The following is a 20,447-nucleotide window of genomic DNA, read 5'->3' as shown; positions in this document are numbered from 1 at the left end:
GAAAACGATGCCCCTTTTATAATTTGCAGACTTCAACTTCCAAAATTCCTGAGCCAGCTGGCTCATGAATTCTGGGAGTTGAAGTCAATCAATCAATCAATCAATCAATCAGAATACAGCTGAAGGGGGCCTTGGAGATCTTCTAGTCTAGTCCCCTGCTCAAACAGGAGGCCCTATATACCATTTCAAATCCACAAGTCATAAAGGGGCCATGGTTCCCCACCTCTCCTTTTTCAGGATCCATAGATCAATAATTGATGGGGGGGTGGCATCCTATGAATGTTGACTTCTCCCCAGTTTTTTTTTTTTTCCTCTTTAACAGGATGCTGCGATCAATTGTAATTGATCGGGATTCGTCCCAGGCATGTTTGCTTCTCTCCAGTTTTTAAAACAATTTTCCCTTTAACGAGCTAGTTAGGCCAAGAATAACTGATTGGGGATCCGTCCCGTGAATTTTTCCTCCTCTCCAAATTGTTGTTTTTAAAATACTGCACTTTTTCTTTAAGAAGCCAGCGAAGCTGACCGCAAGAGCAATAATTCATCTCGGTTTCCTGTCTGGGCAGAGCCCAAAGGCGGTCAGCTGATTTGGAGGACAAGAAGCGAAACTTAACTTTCTCTTTCCTTTTGGAGGCAGCGATGGCGGCCGAAGCGTCCTTGCAGGATTTGGTGGAAGAAGCCGCCTGCTCCATCTGCCTGGACTTTTTCCAGGACCCCGTGCTCATCCCGGAGTGCGGCCACAACTTTTGCCGGGGCTGCCTGACCCGCAGTTGGGGGACGTCAGAATCGGAGGCTTCCTGTCCCCAATGCAGGCAGACCTTCGGGATCCGCAGTCTCCTCCCCAACAGGAAACTGGCGTCTGTGCTGGAAGTGGCCAGGCGATACGGAGGTCCTTGGGGTGAGGAAGGAGGGAGCTTCTGCCCGAAGCACCGGGAGCCCCTCAAGCTCTTCTGTAAGGAACACGAGACCCTCATCTGCGTGGTCTGTGACCGATCCAAAGAGCACAAGGGCCACTCGGTGATCCCAGCAGAGGAGGCTTTTCAGGAATACCAGGTAGGAGTCAGCCAGGAGGAATCGCTGCGGAGGGAGAGCCAGATCCTTGGCCTTCCTGGCAATCCTTGAACCAATTTTCTGTTGTCTGCAAATTGGGCTTAGCCTGGTGCAGAACCATCAATCAGAACCAGACTGAAGAGAAGATTCAAGGGACTTTTATTGAAGTACTTCAGCAAAAGGGTCTCTGCAGCTAAAAGAAGCCAAGACTCCAACATATACAAATACAAATTTTATACAGTTTAGATTAAGGAAGTTAACATCCTAGATTTAGTTTAGTTTAGTTTATTATATTTATATACTGCCCTTCTCCCGAGGAACTCAGGGCAGTGAACAGCCTTGGTAAAAACAATATACAACAAAAATTAAAAGCTTATTAAAATAATTAAATCATTCAGCCAAATTTAAAATATCCAACTAAAATCATTTTAAAACCCCTATCAAAACCCAATTTAAAAAGCCTTTATCCTGTCAGACCAGATCCTGTCAGATCAGACTAAGAATCACTCATTGGTTCCTTGACATGGTTTTTTTTAAATTTCTTGTCCTGACCTACTTTAACCTCCTTCATAAATTGCCTGTTTTATACTAATAAGCTTTCTTATCAAAAGGGATGTGTGTTTTATTATTATTATAAGCTAGAAAGCTCAAACTGCCCAAAGACCTGCTGATAAAATTCTACAGAAGAATTATTGAGTCTGTCATCTGCACCTCTATAGCTGTCTGGTTTGGTTCTGCAACCCAACAAGACAGAAACAGACTTCAGAGGATAATTAGAACTGCAGAAAAAACAATGGCTACCAACCTGCCTTCCATTGAGGACCTGCACACTGCACGAGTCAAAAAGAGGACTGTGAAAATATTTACAGACCCTTCACATCCTGGACATAAACTGTTTCAACTTCTACCCTCAAAACACTGCACACCAAACAACTAGACACAAGAACAGTTTTTTCCCGAATGCCATCACTCTGCTAAACAAATATTTCCCTCAACACTGTCAAACTATTTACTAAGTCTGCACTACTATTAATCTTCTCATCGTTCCCACCACCCATCTCCTTCCACTTATGACTTTATGACTGTAATTTTGTTGCTTGTATGCTTACGATTTATATTGATATTGTTTCCTGATTGCTTATTTGTACCCTATGGCTATCATTAAGTGTTGTACCTTATGATTCTTGATGAACGTATCTTTTCTTTTATGTACACTGAGAGCATATGCACCAAGACAAATTCCTTGTGTGTCCAATCACACTTGGCCAATAAATAATTCTATTCTATCCTAAAAAAAAGTTACAAAAGTTTATGTCTACATGCCTTAGTTAGCATCCTTCTAATAGAGTCCTTCTAACTTTCTTGTAATTTTCCTGTTGCTAGGCAGCAGTGTCCCATCATTCGTTACTGGTCTTATTACATCATGTGCAACATTCTACCTCGGCCATTCCTTTAACAAACTTTCCTAATTCCAACTTGAGACCTTCACCTCCTGCTTTATCCTCTGTGGCTGCAATTTTTTGAAGACAGATTTACCATAGTAAATGACTTACAACCATTAGCTTAGTGTGACTGTTCAAAGTTAGAACACTATTCATTTAGTGACTGTTTAAAGTTACAACGGCAATGAATGTTTTTCACCCTTGTGATGATTGCAGGCATTCCGTAGTCACATGATCAAAATTTGGAAGCTTGGCAACTGCCATGTATTTATGACGGTTGGATATATCTTCTAACCGGGTCTTCCCTCTGATGCAATTCTTTATGAAACTCAAAACTTGTATTTTCTCTTCAGATCAAGGTGGAGGATTGCCTGAAGGCTCAGAAGGAGCAGAAAGAAAAAATATCTACATACAAAAGAGACACAGAGCAAACAGTGCAGGAGAGGCTTGTAAGTATTGATCCAACGGTGAGGAGCTTCTGAGCTAATAGGAAGAAGAACCCCATCTGCCATTTTTAATAATTAGGCAGCCTGTTTGTAAGTACAAATTCTGACTTAAATGAAATTCAAGCTAAAGATGGTATTAGGACAGAACTTGGTCTTAACCTGGGAACTGAGATGTCACCATTGACTGAATGAGTCACAGTTGGGTTAAGTGCCCCTATTCCATGAGCTGTGTTTTATACAATGGGTTTGGTTGGCATAATAAATTAATGCAAACCGTATTTCATCCTATTGAAAAAATTGTGAACTCAAACATTTTTCTGTCTCCTTTTTTGGAATCTCTAATTGCCAAGAAAATTTTCGTGAGAGATCATTTAAACTGGAGCCATTTTTTAAAAAGAAATCTTTTCCCCCGCTGCGCTTTTTAATAGCAAAAGGGCATTTTTTTCGCCTTAGGCAACTTTCCCACCTCATTTCTAGGAATCTGTTTAATTATTATAACAATTAAAGTTAAAATTAAAATAATTAAGTAAAATAATTAAAATAAAAATATGCCTTTTGCTTTTTCTCTTTCTTGTTCTAGGACATCATGAAAAAAGTAAAAAAATATGTAGTGGCTGAATTCAGAGAGCTACAACTCTGGTTAGAAGGGCAGGAGAAGCTTCTGTTGAGTGAAATGGAAGAGACAGAGAAGGATATTATGGCAAGAAAGGAGAAGGGTTTGGCCAAGCACATGGAGGAACTGGGCTCTCTTGACCATCTCATCCAGGAGATAGAAGAGAAGCATCAGCAGCCACTCAGCAAACTCTTACAGGTCAGTCAGGAAGTTGAGATCATAGAATCCTAGGGCTGGAAGGGACCTTGGAGGTCTTCTGGTCCAATCGTCTGCCCAAGGCAGGAGTCCTTATACCATCCCGAAAAAATGGTTGTCCAAACTGTTATTGGAATCCTCCAGTGATGGAGCACCCAAAACTCTGGGAGGGAAGCTGTTCCACTGATAAATACTTCCCACTGTCAGGAAATTTTTCCTTATTTTAGGTTGGATCTCCTTGTGATGAGCTTCCACTCCTTGCCCTCAGGTGCTACTGAGAGTAAATCGATGCCCTTTTCCCTATGAGAGCCCTTCAAGTATTAGAAGATAATACTATCTTCTCCTAAGCCTTTTCTTTGTTAGGCTAAGCATACCGAGTTCCCTTAGCCTGGGTGTTGGCAACCCGTGACTCCTGAGCCGCATGCGGCTCTTTTGTCCCCCTGCTATGGCTCCCTGTTGGTTGAACCCACCACTGGCTGGCCCCGCCCCTTGCCTTCCACTCCCTGTCACTCCTTGCCTGCCCTAAGAAGATAAGGGCGACGGCGGGGAATGGAGACTCGCTCCATATTCAGAGTGGGAGCGAAGTACCCTGTACTTGCCTCTTGTTCCGGCCCTTGTTGGTCCTGCGTGCACCTCAGTCGCTTAGGGAGACATACAAGTTGCTCTCTGCCCCAAGACACTGGCCTGGCCCGGCTGCAGCCGACACTGCTGCTCTCGTCACCTCCATTGCCTGCCACCTGCTCTCGCAGCACAGTTAAATTTAGCATGCTTCACAATGGCGGAGATGGTGTCCCCTCCTTCTCCTGGAGCCCATTACAACACGGAGCATCAGCTGCAGCCGGTTCGGGCCAGGCCAGTGTCTCAGGGCGGAAAGTTTTTCGGGCCAGGGAAGGAGTGACTGGGAGGGGAGAGCGAGGGGCGAGGCCAGCCAGTGGTTGGTTCAGCCGACAGGGAGCTACAGCACTGAAATGACTCTTGATTTAAATCATATGGTAAAAAGCACCCAAAGAAAAAGAGAACAACATCAGCAAAACAAAACAAAACAAAAACCAACCCCCATCTGTTTTTGGAAATGATTCAAGGGGGAACAGACACACATGCACACCCACACACGTGAGAGAGAGAGAAAGAGAGACAGGGAGAAAGAGACGAGAGACAGGAGAGAGAAAGACGGAGAAAAAGAGGGAGATGAGAGAAAGACAGAGGGAAAAAGAGAGGTGAGAGAGAAAGAGACGGAGATAAAGAGATGAGAGAGACAGAGAAGGAGTAAGAGAGACAGACAGACTGTTAGACAGACAGACAGAGATACCTGTTTCCCCACAGAAAAGAAAACACCGGGAGCCACAAAATCCGAGTAGGCGTGGCTGGGGTATGTGTCATATGACTGGGTGGGAGTGAGTGACGTGAGTTGGCCATGCGCACTCAGGTTTTGTGGTTCCCAGTGTTTCCTTTTCTATGGGAAACGGGTCCAAATGGCTCTTTGAGTGTTTAAGGTTGCAGACTCCTGCCTTAGCCATTCATTGTACAGTTTGGCTTCCTGACCCCTTATCATCTTTATTGCTCATCTCTGCCTTATTTAGCCCCTCCACAGAATACTCTTTTTGACTCTCTCCTTTTTTTTCTTCATAAATTTAATTGAAATTGTAATAGTGAAAAGTACAAATGAAAATAAAGAAAACGGGGAAATGGAGAAGGATAAGAATGGGAAAGAAGTGTAGGATAAATGAAAAAAGAAAAAAAAACAGTCTTTCTACTTTTTTGTGCACAGTAAAATACAAAATAAAATTACAGCCTTTATTTTGGCATATTTAGTAATTATTAGCCATGTCTATAAAAACAGATTAGTCTAATAAGCAAAATCAAGCATCAGGAGTTCATTTTTTTTTCTATCATGGTTGTTAAATGAATCTGACTTTGCCCTTGACTTTGCTTGTCAGAAGGTCACAAATTCTGGTCACATGATCCCCGGGACACTGCAGCCGTCATAAATATGAATCAGTTGCTAAGCGGCTGAATTTGATCATGTGACCATGGGGATGCTGCAACAGTCTTAAGTGTGAAAAATGGTCATAAGTCAGTTTTTTAGTGCTGTTGTAACTTCGAACAATCACTAAATGGACTACTGAAAGTCAAGGACTACCTGTAATGGCTAATATTAGGGATACATAATGTAATTCAGAAGAAGCAGGAATTCAAAGTGCTGGTCAATTGTCTATATATTCTTCACGATTTTAAGAATGCCTGCTTAGGATACCTATCCCCTATTAGGGGATGTGATGGTGGGTGTTCTTTGTAGGGTCTTCCCCTCCCCTTAATCTCCAGGCCAAGGAGAAACCCAACACTGATCACCTTCTCCAAAGTATTATCACCACCTGGATTTTCCAAAGTGCCTGGAAGCATAAATGCAGGGGATTTTTTTATCCTATTGATACACTATTTTGTTATTCAAATAGTTTTTTCTTTTTGCTATTATGTTTTATACATACATACATACATACATACATACATACATACATACATATACATACATACATACATACATACATACATACATACATACATACGAAATTAAAAACAATACCCTTCCTAAAAGAGGTGAACAACTGGGGAAAAAAGAGCAATGGGATTTTTTTTTTTAAAATGGAAATACTTTATATGTCTGGTTGTCCGGACATTTCACTCATTTATTTACTTTCAGTGCTTTGTCTCTCTCTTTTTTTTAGGACATTGGAAGCAACTTGAAGAGGTAAGTGTATCTTTGTGTATCTCAGAGTAAATCTCTGAGATTTTACAGTCTCAGAGATCGGCAGTGCCTCCAGCAGTTTTCCTATTTTGGAAACTTCTGTTTATATTTATCACTATTTTAATTTAAAGACAATGTAGTGTATTTCAGGGCTTTGTAGATATTTCTTCAGACAACCTCAACACAATATAATTAGCTATGTTTGACATGGTGAATTATTATAGGTCGTCTCATAGTTAACCAGATATTTAGACTGAATTTGGCATTTTTATCCACCTATTGAGTCCTTCCCAAGGATAGAAAGATGTTTGATGGTATTAAAGGTATCATCATAGGATGTAAACTGTTCCAGATAAAGCTGCCTTTTGCAATCGTCTGATGGTGTTAATGCCGATTACAATTGATACTATCTTTGCTTTCTTTTGCCATAGTTGCTCTACTTCTGTTTGCCGACTTTGTATTTTGTTATTTTCTCTAGTTCTTTCCCTTGTATTCTGCTGTTTCCAGGTAGAGCCATGTCCACTATTCAGGCTTCTTTGTCTTTCTCATCAACAATTGTTAAGCCTGGGGTGTTAGGCATCAACAGGTAGTCGTCTTTGAATTTGAAAATCTCAGAACACTTTAGCTTCTTTCTTTTCTATTACTTTGTCTATTTAATGATCCATTAGTTTACTATAAGAAGAACTCACTTTTGTATCTATCTCATTTTCTGTGAAGAGTATTTTGAATCCTCGTCGTTGATTTCACAGTTAATGTCCTCTGTGAATTGTTTCACCTCAAGACTAAATGTTTACTTTTAATATCTCTTCAAAAAAATCTTTTTAGTTGTGTTATTGTTCTTCTCTTTCCTTCTACAATATTTTTTAATATATGGTTCACAAAACTCAACCCTTCAGCCCAGTACAAAGTGGAAGTAGCATAAACCCCGATTTGGAAACTTTGCTTCTGTTCATGCACCTTTTTCTGGTAGATCACACTGCTGGTTCACATTTGTCTTCAATCTGTATTCAGCTTCCCTTGCAACTAGGCCAGGGGTCAGCAACCCGCGGCTCTGGAGCCGCATGTGGCTCTTTCATCCCTCTGCTGCAGCTCCCTGTTGCTGGTCGGTTCCACAATTGATAGGGCTTTCGGTTAGGACAGATAGAGGAAAAAGGATGCCGCGCTAGGAGGAGACTCTATGGTGGGGGGAACGGACTTCCGGTCGGCTCCAGAATTGAACGGGGGGCCTCCGGTTAGGACCTTTGTGGCTCTTTGAGTGTTTAAGGCTGCCGACCCCTGAACTAGGTAGTCCTCGACTTACGACAACAATGGGGCCTAGAATCTTTTTTTATCCCATACTATTGTTTCTTTCGCTTGTTCATCTTTCATCTTAATACTTAACAAATAGTTACATATTTTCTTTATTAAATTTTCATCTGTCCCTGTTAATATTTGATCTAATTCTGTTAATTCTTTATATAAACCATAGATTTTAACATCCTTCTCATATCTAGATTGTATCTGTACATACAGATACAAAACTAAACAGGAATTGACTGATCAAGGGATTGAGATAATATCATTAAAATATCTTTATATCTAGTAATATTCTCTATATCAATAACATTTGGATAAATCAGTGCCTCCATTGTGGAAAGCCAGACCAGTATTTTCAAATAGTGTTGTTCTTTAATTTTTCTCCCATACTAATAATAGTGCATTCCTAATATAACGTCTTTGGAAATAGCTATGTATTTTGTTTTTTCTATACCATAAAGAAGCATGCCAACCCATTTGGAGATCATGTCCCTCCAAGGTCAGTAGTCTTTTGTGCCTCAAACATAACCCACTCTTTCACCCAAGTAAGTATTGAAGCCTGGTAGAACAATTCCCAATCTGGCAGCTGTCTCACTTTTTTGACAGCCGTTGTAACTCATTGCTAACAAATAACCATAAATTGAGGATTAGTTGTGACTGCATTCGTCTCTATTAAATTTCATTGCATTACTTTTAAACCATCAACGTCAGTTTGACTCTCATACCCATCTTCTTGATTCATTACCTACCGCACCCACCTTAGCCATTTTCAAATTTAGTAAGATACAATCCATCCTTTTGTCCAAGGGATTCACAAGAATTTTATAAAGCATAGGGACCTCAGAACGGATTAGTGGTCTCTATTAGATCTCTCACTTAGTTTGATGAATGAGTGCAGTTCCGGATCAGGATCTACATAAATACAATGCATAGAACAGCCCAGTGCAAACATTCTGGAGAGAGAGAGAGAGAGAGAGGAGTTCCCTGAGGATGGGCTCCAGCACAAGTGTGAAAGCTTGGAAGAATAAACCTCCCTTATCCCAGTAACCGACTCAGACTGGATTCTGTAGTTAGCCAATCCTCAAGCACCATCTGATGTTTTAGAAAGCTTCTTCTGTTGGCAAGTTGATAAACAATGTTCTTTTGCCTTTCCAGGTACCAGGCTGAGGAAACATATGAGAATCCAATGGATTTACTTGGAGACCCGAAGTGGACAATCTGGGATTACATTGATATCACTGTGTTTCTGAAAAGTGGCATGAAAAAAATGAGAGGTAAAATACAGCCACCTGGGTTTTACGCTGGATGACATTTTGATGACACTGGATGATATTTTGATTATGCTGGATGACATTTTGAGCATCCAAGAGGGATTCTGGGTCAGTGTAACATGGATCAAAGAGGGATCAATTTCAGGATCAGTGGAAGAGACACCTTCATTTCTCTGTGGAAAGGCCTTCTGTCTTGGCCACCAGGAGGGGAACAGGAGTTTTCTTTCATTAAAGATGTGCTACTTAAAAATGGGATGTCAGGGTTCCAAGTAACAGGCCCAACACAATCAAACCTCTGAGGCCTAGGTGTTTCTCAAAGTCCAGATTTATTAGTCATGTCATATTGGCACATCTGGTGAAAACCGACTCTGAAAGTCCCATTTTTCCCCACCCAAATTAAAAATCAAAGTTCTTTCCCCCCAATCCACATGTCCATCAGATGGTCTAATCCAGTCACAGCCCCAACTCCAGTTGGTTTCAGTCCATGCCTCCCCAACAGCTGATAATAACGTCCTTGGTTCCCAGGAGGAATAATTTTATTTTGGCTACAAATCCCCAGCTATCTCTATTCCCCACTCCTGTCCCCACACTCCAACCAGCATAGCTGTGGCAGCCCTGAAGATGTCTGCCGGGAGCGCCGCTTTTAGGGTTTTTGTCATCTGATCCCTCTTAGTGGTGTCTCGATGTCTGGCTTTGCCTCTGGTGGTGGCTCAGGCTGCCGGTTGACTGTTTTATCAGCACTGAAAAAAGTGACTTATCACTGTTTTTCACACTTATGACCATTGTATCATCCCTACAATGTTAAGCGAATCAGGCTTCCCCCATTGACTTTGCTTGTCAGAAGCTCCCCAGGAAGGATGCAGAGGACAATCCCAGGACCCTGGGAGGCTGCAACCCTTGTAAATAGATGCCGGTTCCTAAGTGTCCAAGTTTTGATCATGTGACTGGGGAGGCTGCCACAGTCGTAAATGTGAGAACTGATCATAAATCACTTTTCGGTGCCGCCATTTGAATTGTCACTAAACAAATAGTTGTAAATTGAGGACCACCCGTATATGGAATATATAGTAGCATATATGTATATCTAATAGAATATATATAGCTACCAATGACATTCTGGCTTTCCATATTCCTTATTTCCTGACTTGAGTCCAAGGAAAGCAAATCAGGGAATCTGAGGGAGGCCCTTTTGTTACTCCAGTTCCAGTGATGAGATGCTGAATTCCTCCCTTTTCTTCCCCAGATACTCTGGAAAGTGGACTTCAACTACAGGAAGATATGAGTTATAGGAATTGGAATTCCTTGCTATTTTAAGCTCTGATGCCAATAACTTTAAGAGAAACAAGGATTAACAAAAAAGAAAAGTATAGGATTAGATACTTTAAAGCAGTGTTTCCCAAACTTGGGAACTTTAAGAAGTGTGGACTTCAACTCCCAGAATTCCCCATCCAGCATGGCTGGCTGTGGGATTTTGGGAGTTGAAGTCCATACATCTTGAAGTTCCCAAGTTTGGGAAACACTGCTTTAAAGACTATGATGATCTAGTAAACATTAATGATTTTATGATTTATGACCTATTACCTGCTGTTTATATGTACACTGTGACCTTATGCACAGGAGACAAATTTTTTGTGTGTCTGATCACAATTGGCCAAATAAAGCCTCTTCTCTTCTCTTCTCTTCTCTTCTCTTCTCTTCTCTTCTCTTCTCTTCTCTTCTCTTCTCTTCTCTTCTCTTCTCTTCTCTTCTCTTCTCTTCTCTTCTCTTCTCTTCTCTTCTCTTCTCTTCTCCTCTCCTCTCCTCTCCTCTCCCCTCCCCTCCCCTCTTCTCCCTTCCCTTCTCCCTTCCCTACTCTACCCTACCCTACCCTTCCCTACTCTACTCTACTCCTACTCTATTCTGTTCTATACATAATCTAGAAAATTGAAGTCAATCTTAGTGTAGAATGAAATATTTGGACAAATGGGAAAATATGGCCTGGGACTGAAAGAAACATAGAATTCCTACCAAGCTAATAACATTCTCTTGAGTTTACTGCCTGACTATAAGTTGGTGAGAGACCAGGTCTTTGGGAGCAGAGAAATTAGATCCTGGGGTCAAAGCAGGGGTGAAAGGCTCCTGGTTCGGACCTGATCACCCGATTTGGTAGCGATGGAGGAGGGTGGTTCGGAGAACCGGTAGCAAAAATCCCTCCCCCCCCCACCCAGCTGAGCCGCTCAATCATCAGAGGCCTTTTTTTAAAAAAAAATTAAAAGCATTTTTTCTACAACCTCTTCGGCCAAAAAAATGCTTTTAAAAGTAAAAAAAAAGCCTCTAATGATCGCGTGGCTCAGCTGGGATCATCAAAGGCTTTTAAAAGCATTTTTTCTTCAGAGGTTGTAGAAAAACATGCTTTTAAAAGCCTCTGACGATCCAAGCTGAGTTGCCTGATCGGCAGAGGCTTTTTTTCTTTTAAAAGCCTCTGACAATCCAAGCTAAGTTGCCTGATCGGCAGAGGCTTTTAAAAGAAAAAAAGTCTCTGCCAATTAGGCAACTCAGCTGTGATCGTCAGAGCCTTTTGAAGGCATTTTTTTTACAACCACTTCGCTGAAGAGGTTGTAGAAAAAAAATGGTTTTAAAAGTAAAAAACAAAATATGGCCACGCCTACCCAGTCACATTAAACCCCTCCCAAAGCCACGCCCACAGAACCGGTAGTAACAAATTTTAGATTTCACCACTGGGTCAAAGCAAATAGTAAAGTTTGAGCGCTAAGGTTTGCCTCCACCTTGTGGGCCTCCTCCTTTCTCTCTGACCGGTTGCAGTCTGTGTTGGTAGGGGGCAGAGGTCGACCCCGAGGCCCCTCATATGTGGGGTGCCACAAGGGTCGGTCCTCTCGCCCCTTCTGTTCAACATTTATGTAAAGCCGTTGGGCGAGATCATCCATGGTTTCGGGGTGAAGTTCCATCAGTACGCTGATGGTACTCAGTTGTACATCTCCACCCCGGACCACCCCAACGATGCCCTTGAAGTGATGTCCCGGTGTCTGGAGGCCATGCGGATCTGGATGGGGAGGAACAGGCTCAGGCTCAACCCATCCAAGACCGAGTGGCTGTGGTTTCCGACGTCCCGATATAGTCAGTTGACGCCATCGCTGACTATCGGGGGTGAATCGCTGGCCCCCACGGAGAGGGCTCGCAACTTGGGTGTCCTGGATTCACGGCTGTCTTTAGAAGAGCACTTGATGGCCGTGACCGGGAGGATTTTTCATCAGGTTCGCCTGATTCGCCAGTTGCGTCCCTTTCTAGATCGGGACTCCCTACACACAGTCACTCATGCCCTCGTCACCTCCCGCCTGGACTATTGTAATGCTCTCTACATGGGGCTCCCCTTGAGGAGCACGCGGAGGCTCCAACTGGCGCAGAGTGTGGCCGTGCTTTAAAGGTGGTTATGGGAGCAACATGGCGCTCCCGTGTGACACCTCTCCTGCGCGAACTGCACTGGCTCCCGGTGGTCTTCCGTGTGCGCTTCAAGGTTTTGGTTACCACCTTTAAAGCGCTCCATGGCTTAGGACCTGGTTATTTATGGGACCGCCTACTACCACAAATAGCCTCCCAGCAGCCAGTACACTCTCATAGAGAGGGGCTCCTCTGGGTGCTGTCAGCCAAGCAGTGGGGGCAGGGGGAGGACCTTCTCTGTGGGGGCACCCACTATCTGGAACGAGCTCCCCCCGGAGATACGGAGGATCCCGGATCTGCGCACTTTCCGCCGTGCTCTTAAGACCCTCTTATTCCAGCAAGCTGACCTGGCCTAATTTTTCTCCCCTTTCTTTTAAATTTTAAACTGAAATTTTAATTTGTTTTAAATTATTGGGATTTTAATTGTTGTGGGCTAAATTATTTAATTTGGTTTTAAATTGTTTTTAACTTTTCTATTCCTGTATTTTATCCTGTGCCTGTTCACCACCCTGAGTCCTTCGGGAGGAGGGCGGTATACAAATTTAATAAAACTAAACTAAACTAAACTTGATGAAAGCAGAGGTTTCCTGTGCAAGATCCTCCCCTTTTGTACATGCCTGTGATACCCTGATGCTCGCAGAGAAAAAGGCTGCATCTTCCTCACATCCTAAATTACCTCTGGGGGATCCTTCTGACTCTGCCAGTTCAGAATTGAAACATGGCAGCTCTTGCTCTGCCTGATCTTCTGGATTATCTTTTTTTAATCTTTTTTATTAGATTTATATACCGCCCTTCTCCTTTCGGACCCAGGGCGGTGAACAGACAAAGTAAAAACATTTGTACACAAAAGTTAAAATAATTTAAAAGTAATTAAATAAATTTTTGGCCCATAATTTAAAACATTTCAATTAAAATCAGTATCAAACTTTAAAATTATCATAGCATCAGGCCAGCCCGGCTAACTGAAAAAAGTAAGTTTTTAGGGCCCGACGAAAAGTCTGGAGGTCTGAGATCGTTCGTAACTCTGGGAGTAGATCGTTCCAGAGAGTAGGAGCTACCACAGAGAAGGCTCTCCCCCTGGGGGTCGCCAGCCAACATTGTCTGGCTGACGGCACCCTGAGGAGGCCCTCTCTGTGGGAGCGAACTGGCCGGTGGAAGGCAATTGGTGGCAGAAGGCAGTCCTGTAAGTACCCCGGCCCTAAGCCATGGAGCGCTTTAAAGGTGGTCACCAACACCTTGAAGTCCGCACCCGGAAGTCCACCGGAAGCCAATGCAGCTCGCGCAGGAGAGGTGTCACATGGGAGCGCCCCGTTACTCCCATAATCCCCTGCACGGCTGTATTTTGCACCAGTTGGAGCCTCCGGGTGCACCCCAGGGGGAGCCCCATGTAGAGAGTGTTACAATAGTCCAGATTAGAAGTGACGAGTGCTTGAGTGACTGTGCGTAAGGAGTCCTGATCTAGAAAGGGGCGAGACTGGCGTATCAGGCGGACCTGATAAAAAGCCCCCCTGGCCATGGCCGTCGTATGCTCTTCTAAAGACAGACGTGCATCCAGGAGGATGCCCAAGTTGCGGACCCTTTCCATGGAGGCCAGTGATTCGCCCTCAATAACCAGCGATGGCACCAGCTGGCTATACCGGGACGCTGGCAGCCACAGCCACTCGGTCTTGGAGGGGTTGAGTCGAAGCCTGTTTCTCCCCATCCAGATTAATGGTCCAGACAGAGTCCCTGTTGAACCTTGGCTCTTCGAACAACTCACTGAAGGCAAAGCCAACCACTTTTCATTCCCAGTCCCATTAATTTCACCTGCAAGATGGAAGCTAAAGAGAATTGTGCAGGGAGGCTAGAAGAGGTGGAGCACTATGAAGTGTTTGAAGGACGTGGCCAGGCGTCTTCAACCTTGGCCACAGTATGGCAGAGCTGGAGGTCGATCAGCCGAGTGGTGGCCACATGGGAGACTAGAGACTGGGGGAATCAACCAGCGGAACCAAGAGATGAACAGCTGAGCGGCAGAGCCAAGAGCAGGACATCTAATCAATGGATCCGGAGGTTGTGCAGCTGAGTGGCAGATGGAGGGGAGCCAGATGCACTGGCAGGTGGCAAAAGCAACCTAAATGAGGGGGACGAGAAGGCCAGATGCCAGAGGGGCACTGAACAGGCCAGCAATTAACAGAGGATGGGACAAAGACAGAGGGAGAGCCCAAGTGCTTAGAGAAATGGAGCAGAGGGGACCTGGACACTAGCAGACCCTTGAGGGGAATTCTGGGAGTTGAATTCCACAACTCTTATAATTGCCAAAGTTGGACTAGACAATGGCTTGGGTGTTGTTTAAAAAAACAATGAGTCTTCCAATCCTGGGTGTGTATGTGTGTTTGGAAGCTGAACTCCATTCACACAAGAGGGTTAAACTCTTGGGGGTGAAGACACAAACCAGGCCTGCAGCTGAAGCTCTTGTTCTTCTTCCTTCCTTCTTCTCTTCCCCCTTACAGAGAATGTAACTCTGGATCCAGACACAGCCCATCCTGGCCTCGAAGTCTCTGAAGATCGAAAAAGCGTCAAAGGAGTAATGCCAGTTGAAGAAATAAATGCTGTCCCAAACTGCAAGAGATTTAAAACTAATCCTTATGTCCTTGGCTGTCAGATGTTCTCATCAGGGCGACATTTCTGGGAAGTTATTATAGGAGACAGAGAAGGATGGGGTGTAGGGGTTGCCAACAAGCCAGAGAAAGTAACAGATGTTGATGGGCAGACCAGCCACTGGCTGATTGGGGAATGGGGAGGGAAATACAAGGCCTATATCTCTCTGGAAGGAGAGGAGAAAGAATGCTCTGAACTGGTCCTGACTGAGAGGCCCAAGAGGATCCGCATCTCTCTCAACTGCGAAGAGGGGCAATTGGCCTTTTTTGATGCCAGCACAGCAGCTCTGCTCCATACATTCTCAGATGCTTCCTTGGTTGGAGAGATTTTTCTGCCCTGTTTCTATTTGCCAGTTGGTGTCTACATGACACTCCCCTCAAAGAAGGGGCATCCATAGGCAAAACTTTGGAAAAATCCCTATTTGCCAAGCAGGGATGGCTGAAAGCCTTTAGAGCAGAGACTCCTTAGCTTTTGCTACTACACCTCCCTTGATTGTGTATTCTATGCCGCACCGAATTGCTTGCAGTTGTGGAGCCTTGGAAATGGAAGGAATGGGCCTGTCAGTCGATCTAAAAAATGAGGTGTCCAATAAAAGCTTGATAGGCTGTAATGTCATTTGTTCAGGTATATCAATATTAAAGATAGCTTATCTGACAGCTGAACCCATAAATCATGGGTTTTAGATGTCCATCAGAGCTCTCCTGCCCATTTATGTATCATGCTTGTTTGTGTAATGTTTAATCGCAATCAGTGATTGTGTAGACTCCCATAATTCAATATATTCTGTAATCTTTCCCTGGTTTTTTTCTGTTTCATTTTAAATATACACATAATTGTCATAAACCCAACAAAAGTTCCTTCTTTTGCAATTTTACCTCAATAAATGTATTTTTACCTCATTTTATTTGCCAATATGAGATTTTATTTCTACTTTAGAGTGGTGGTGTTACTTTTATGCTGTTTGAAATAAAACAAATCAGTGATTATTCAGTGTAATACTGTATGTACATAGAAAGAGAAGACACACAGAAGACAATAGACAAAAACAAAACATACCATCTGTTATCCAGATAGGAGATGTGAGCACTATGTGGACTAAACATGTCACCTGGCTCAAGCCAAAAGTCAAATAGAATTGTAAAAATAAAATGCATTATTGCTGAGCAACCTTAGGACCAGTCACTCTCACTCAGCCCTAGGAAGCAGGCAATGGCAAGCCACTTCTGAAACTTTATCAAGAAAACTGCAGGGTGATTCATCCAGAGAGCCACCAGGGGTCAACAATTGGAGGCACCCCAAAGGAGGCTTAGATATTGAGATGGGAATCAGATCCAATTTGGTCCATTCTAGCGGTTAAGGCACCCGGCTAGGAAGAGGAAGACTCTGAGTTCAAGTCCTGCCTTAGCCATGAAAGCCAGCTGGGGGACTGAGCCAGTTATTCTCTCTCAGTCCAATCCATCTGACAGGATTGTTGGGAAAATAGGAGGAGGAAAATGTGTTGGATATGTTTGCCACCTTGAGTTATTTGTAAACATAGCAAAGGCAAGATACAAATAAATAATAAGCAGAGTGAACGTTAACTCTGATATGGTGACTTTGATTGATGACATCAGCTCTCAAAGCAATTGAAGACTGACAGGTTGCTATTGGCAAAGGTGCAAGTGAGTAATACAAAAATACCTAATACAGATAGTCCTCAATTTACAACCACAATTGAACCCCAAATTTCTGCTGCCCAGTGAGATAGCTATTAAGCGAACTTTGCCCCGTTTTAAGTGCATCGTGGGGGAATAGGGGGAAGGGAGCTTAAAGGAGGAGGTTTTGGCAGGAAGGAGGAGAGAGAGAAAGAGAAAGAGATGAGAGGGAGCAGAGAAGGGAGAGAAGGGAAGTGGGGCCTCCTGGCTCATCTGGCCTCCACCCCAGAGAATGAGGGAGGACGCAACGCATGAGGTTGAGAAAAGGGGGAGAAAGGAGGGTTGGGAAAGGTAGGGAAAAGAGGAGGAGGAGGAAGGGGAAAGAGAGAAGGAGAGAAAGGGAGGAAGGTAGGGGAATCAATGGAGGAGCAGAGGCAGTGGGAGGAGAGACCAGCAAACAGCAGGAGTGAAAGAGAGGAAAGAGGGCGAAGGGTCTGATGACAACCCCACCACATGATCCGCCTGCTGAGAGGAGACTCCAGTAGGAAATGGCTGGAAGAGGAATACAGCAAAGTCCAGCCGACCTGGGCAAGTGGAGGTGCCTGAGTGAGGGACTAGAGTGGACTGTCAGCCATATGACAGACTTATAGTCGGGGAAGGCGCCTGGATGATTGCAAAAGAGGGAAAAGGGAAGCCGCTCCCCCCCTCCCGCGACCCTTTTGGGTGACACAGTTGCCAAGTGAATCTGACTTCCCCGTTGACTTTGCGTGTCAGAAGGTCATAACGATTGATCACATGACTCAGTGACACTGCAACCGTCATAAATATGAGCCAATTGCCAAGCGACTGAATGTTGATCAGGTAATGATGGGGATTCTGCCATGGTGATAAGTGTGAAAATCTGTCATAAGACACTTCAACGTCTATATACATTAAAAATGACTAATGTTAAAATGTTTGACTTCCGCAGACCCCAACTTGAGAGCCACTTATCTAGCCCACAGAATCTCAAAGGGATGGGGATTAGAGCAAGGGTCTCCCAAGGGAGGTCAACAAAGTCAAGATGGCACCCAGCCCCGCCTTTAACCCATATGTAAATAAGGGGCGGGGCTTCTATCCCTTAGGCCTTTGTTGACTCCCCCTATGGTTGTTCTTGCTTTGCAGCATCTCCCAGCTTCTGAGGGAGCAGGGCCTTTGAAAGAGGGGACTGTGAGAATCAAATGGGAAGGTTCCTCCCCTTTTTGTGTGGGTAGGGAAGGAGGAAATGTGGATGGAGCAATGGGGAAGGAGAGGCTAGAAGCGAATTTTAGAGGCAGTTTGGCAGTGGGTTTCTCTTGGAAAATTAGGCCTGCAAAGTTGAAGGACTTGACACCCAGCCTTTGCCAACCTATAGCAGGTCTAGTTTGCCCAGCCAAATTCAGACCAGGTAAGTGTACCTGAGCTTGTAAGCATGGTTGCAAGAGAGGAAAAGACCTGTAGACCTAAATGGGAGGTAAAGCTCAGGAGTATAATAATAATTACTAATTATCCCTTGACTAATAATTCCTTGAATATGAAATGAAGTTTCTCACAGACCCACTTACAAATCACTGAAGGGTTGCAGAATTAGGGAAAAAAAATAAACTTTGCTGAGTTGAGTTTTAATCCTGGTGATATCATGAACATGTCCATGCAATTTTCTTGGCACCATGAGGGTGGTTTGCCATGGCCTTTACCTGGAAGATTTAAAGTTTCTTTTATTTATAGCTTCAGGTCCAAGAATGCTAGTCAAACATTTTCATCAGATAAACGGAGCCAAAGAGGAAATATAAATAAATCACCAGGCTAAGTTCAAACATAGTGTTTTTGAATGGTGACGAAACAGAACAGAATTTAATTCCTTTTATGTAGATTGTGCGGAATTGATTTGCTAATAAAAAAATCTTCCTATTTTCAGACCAGCATGAACACTTTGATGGGCTCTCTGCTAACATAAAACCAGGTCATGGCACACACTTGAAAGTAAGTCAGGAAGCCTGTAATTATGGAGTCTGTCTGGCAAGAACAAAGACTGCTTATCCACAGGAAATATGCATGTGTAAAGCTTGTAACAATTCTGGGTAGTTAGAAAGCTACCAAGAGTTAGTAAAAAGTAACAAGAGTTAGGCAACTTGCAGACCTCAGCTAAAAGTTAGGAATAGAGATGGCCTGCAGCAACTAAAAGATGTATTAGATAACTCCTGGGGCATTCATTAGCCAAGGCTTAGGAATAGGGACAGCTAGAGACCAATAGAACAAATTGTAGAATTATTAGTAAAATGTTTATTAGATGATATTTCTTATTATCCCCTCTTGTTCCGCCGCCTTCTTTAGTGAAAATGTATAAAGCTTTTTTAATCCTTTGTTCTGGGCTCTCTTGGAATTTTGGCCAGGAGCCCTTTTCCTTGGGGTACCCCAATAAAAAGCAATCAAAACCTGCACCTTGTGTCTGGCATCCTTTATTGCCCTCGGCACCAGGCTCAGACCCCAGTTGGGGACAAGAAGTTAGTTAGGAAGAGTGTCCATTAGTGTAAAAAAAAGGATGCTACAGCAAGATATAGAGAAATGTTTTCAGTGATTTTATTAGTTAGAATACAGACTTTAAAAAATTAGATAGGATTTTGCTATACAGTACTTCCCTTTAACACACTAGATGATAAAATGTTAAATCTTCCTAGGTTGAAGGTTTTCCTGCAACATAAATATGGGATATTAAAAAGAGATTTAGATGTGAATGTTATGGAAATTAGGTCTCTATAGTTTCCAGCCCTAAATCTGTTTAGTAGTACTATAGTAGCCTCAGTCATATTAGTGATTCCTTCCTTCCTTCCTTCCTTCCTTCCTTCCTTCCTTCCTTCCTTCCTTCCTTCCTTCCTTCCTTCCTTCCCCTCCCTCCCTCCCAACAGAGAAGAGTTTTCACCTGGTGCCAAAATGAGGCCACTGTGGGTGCCAACTGAGGGTCTCTGGGGAGGACATTCCATAAATGAGGTGCCACCTCTGAAATGGCAAGATAAAGGAAGGGGCTTGGGAGTGTCCATGTCCCCTTGGGGAGCCCATTGTGACTAAGGAAGCCTCCCCAAAAAGCCCTTGAACAAAGGGCCTATAACATGTTCTCCACCCACCAGATTCCCTCCCCCCCCCAATGGGTCCCCCTGTCCTAGGTTGGCCTGAGACTCCTAATGGCTCTTTCTATCCATCTTTTGCCTTAAGGGAGCTCATTGGTCAAACTTGAAGGTTTTCATCCAGCAAATGATCCCATTCCAAATTTTATTTATTTATTTATTTTTGATTTTTTTTTTAATTTTTAGAACAAACAAGCAAAACATAAAAAGTCCCATCATTCATTACAATTACAAACAATGTGTCGATCGGTTACAAATCTCTTGTGCTTCATCCTCATGTTCAATTTTTACTAATTATCTAATTTCTCATGTTGTCAACCCAGTATATATCTTTGTATCATTAACCTCATTTGTTATCTAACAATGGCAATCATTCCAAAAAGAGAAAAAACATTTTTTTCACGTTATATTATAATACATTTTATATATCATATTTCAATTCCATGTTTTAGTATCTAACCATCGATAGAATAAATCCCAAATCATATAGTATTGTTTCTCTTCTTGTTCTAATTTCAAGTGTTAATTTACTCATTTCAGCACATTCC

General features: G+C 43.2%; 1 protein-coding gene across 1 annotated transcript; it reads left to right on the top strand.

Moving 5' to 3' along the window:
- The first annotated feature begins 588 nt into the window (after window positions 1–588).
- LOC139312081 (E3 ubiquitin-protein ligase TRIM39-like) lies at window positions 589–16,024 on the top strand. The gene is made up of 6 exons (XM_070936603.1): window positions 589–1,050; window positions 2,843–2,938; window positions 3,516–3,746; window positions 6,467–6,489; window positions 8,938–9,056; window positions 14,978–16,024. Exons 1-6 carry the CDS (start codon window positions 637–639, stop codon window positions 15,520–15,522), a joined length of 1,428 nt encoding a protein of 475 aa, XP_070792704.1. The 5' UTR covers window positions 589–636; the 3' UTR covers window positions 15,523–16,024.
- The last annotated feature ends 4,423 nt before the right edge of the window (window positions 16,025–20,447 follow it).

Source organism: Pituophis catenifer, unplaced genomic scaffold (assembly GCF_029215685.1).
Source record: "Pituophis catenifer annectens isolate HBS135680 unplaced genomic scaffold, rPitCat1.0.hap2 SCAF_2, whole genome shotgun sequence".
In the NCBI taxonomy this organism is placed as follows: domain Eukaryota; kingdom Metazoa; phylum Chordata; class Lepidosauria; order Squamata; family Colubridae; genus Pituophis; species Pituophis catenifer.
Note: the sequence above shows the minus strand (reverse complement) of the source record. Positions and strands in the feature narration are given on the sequence as shown.